General features: G+C 57.4%; 1 protein-coding gene across 1 annotated transcript in view; it reads left to right on the plus strand.

The window, feature by feature from the left end:
* Positions 1-678: 678 nt before the first annotated feature.
* The window catches only part of RAVER1 (ribonucleoprotein, PTB-binding 1), a gene marked incomplete at both ends in the record, with an annotated part of 3,278 nt that continues 1,909 nt past the window's right edge, over positions 679-2,047 (plus strand). The window contains 2 exons of the mRNA XM_009695233.1: positions 679-745; positions 1,524-1,993. Coding sequence (XP_009693535.1) covers positions 679-745; positions 1,524-1,993 — 537 coding nt within the window. The remainder of the gene's footprint in view (positions 746-1,523; positions 1,994-2,047) is intronic.

Genomic DNA, 2,047 nt, shown 5'->3' on the forward strand with positions numbered 1-2,047 from the left:
CCCAAATCATTCCTGCCCCCCTTAAATCCTTCCTGCCTTATCACTTTAACGGTTCCTGGAGGAGGAATGAGGGGATCCCTTCCTGTCACCCCTCAAACCGGGCTCCATGGAAGAGCCGGTGCTGCTTAACGAGCCCTAAGAGCCCCCGGTTCCCTCAGCGCTCTCTCCATCTGCTTTTTTAATTTCCCTTCCCTGTTCCCTCCTCGTAAACCGGAGTTAATTATCGCCCGGGGGTGTCAGAGAGACCGAAGGTCTGTAAATTAGGGGGAGGGCAAAGTCTGGAGCCGGCGGCACCGCCAGCATCCCGAGCAACTGGTTTGGTGGTGTTTATCTGGGAGGAGGAGCAGCTTCCCCGGGTGGCCTTAAGGGATAAACACCCTCGGGGTGTCAAATTGGGGACAAGGGAGGTGACGCCGGGAGGAGGGAGGGTGACATCAGAGCCGAAGGGCTGATTTTAGCTCACGGTGTGGATCTCCGGGCAGCGTCTTCGCTTTGAATCGAGCCTATTCCCTTTCTACCGTCCTCTCCCGAGCCTGGGGAGAGGGGAAATGTTCTGGGGTGCTGCAGGGGGTGACCCGTAGGAATTAGGGGACCCGTCGGAGCGAGGCTGGAGCTTTTCCCTAGAAGCTGACTCTTTTTTTTGGGGGGGTCTTTTATTTAAAACCTCTCTTTATCCAGGAAGTCCACGATCTGCTGAGCGACTACGAGCTGAAATACTGCTTTGTGGACAAATACAAAGGGACTGGTGAGTAAGCTGCTCTCGCAGCGGGCGTCTCCGCCGATGGCAAGTGCGCTGTCAGTGCCGAATCCAGCACCGTGGCCGGGCTCAGCCTCTCGCTACTGTGTTCGGTGGCTTTTCCGCAGCCGGATGTTCCGTTGGGAAAGGCAACCCCTTGTTCTGCATCGATTCTCCACCTCCCTCCCCTCTGACTGTGCCCCGCGTACACTCTCACCGTCTTTGTGCAGCGGCTAGCTCTCGGCAGGCGGAAAATTAATGCCTGCGGGGTTTAGAGTCCCCTCCCCGGGAGATTTTGTACGTTGCAGCGTGGGATTTGCCTTGTTTTCTGATCCCTCAGGGATGCTTTTCCGAATGGAGGCTGTTCAATCCTGCCCCTCTTGGCAGGGCTGTGCCCACCGGCGTTATTCCCCCCCACACCAAAAAATAGTTCTCAGGGATAGAAAAAGCTGTGGGTGCTCCTCCAGCTGGGGGAGTGAGGGTGGATGGGACCCGGGGGCACCGTCCCTGGCCCCAGTGTCTCCCTGGAGCTCGGAGAGAAGGCCACCTCGCACGAGCCCTCACCGAGGACTGTGCCAGTTCACCGGTTGGCATTTGCCAAGGCCTTCCCTCTGACTCCTCACCTCGCTGGGACTTTGGGCACTAACGGCAGCCAAAAGGGCAAATTTTACCCCCCTGTCACTCAGGATTTCACCCTGCACCTCGCCAACCCCTCCGTGGTTTCACATTTTGGGGTGGAACGGGTGTGGCACAGCCTCACCCTTCCCTCCCGGCTCTGCTCCCGCAGCGTTTGTCACTTTGCTCAACGGGGAACAGGCAGAATCGGCCATCAAAAAATTCCACCTGAGCAAACTACGAGAGAAAGAGATTTCGGTGCAGCTGCAGCCCACGGACGCCCTGCTGTGTATCGCCAACCTCCCCCAGCTCTACACCCAGCAACAATTCGAGGAGTTGGTCCGACCTTTCGGCAACCTGGAACGTTGTTTCCTGGTTTACAGCGAGAAAACGGGACATTCCAAAGGTTATGGATTTGTGGAATATATGAAAAAGGATTCGGCGGCCAGAGCCAAGTCGGATCTGTTGGGGAAGCAGCTGGGCACGCGGACTCTCTACGTCCACTGGACGGACGTCAACCAGTTGACGTCAGATCTCCTCCATTCCAAGTGCTTGTGCGTCGACAAGCTGCCCCACAACTACGCCGACCTCGAGGAGCTGCGGCAGGTCTTCGCCGCCGCCTGCGCCCCTGCTTTTTGCCAGGTGAGAGGGGATGGGGGAAGGATTTGGGGGGAGCTGGCAGCTCTTTTTTTTTTT

The sequence above is a fragment of the Cariama cristata genome, unplaced genomic scaffold, assembly GCF_000690535.1.
Source record: "Cariama cristata isolate BGI_N322 unplaced genomic scaffold, ASM69053v1 scaffold22242, whole genome shotgun sequence".
Classification (NCBI taxonomy): Eukaryota; Metazoa; Chordata; class Aves; order Cariamiformes; family Cariamidae; genus Cariama; species Cariama cristata.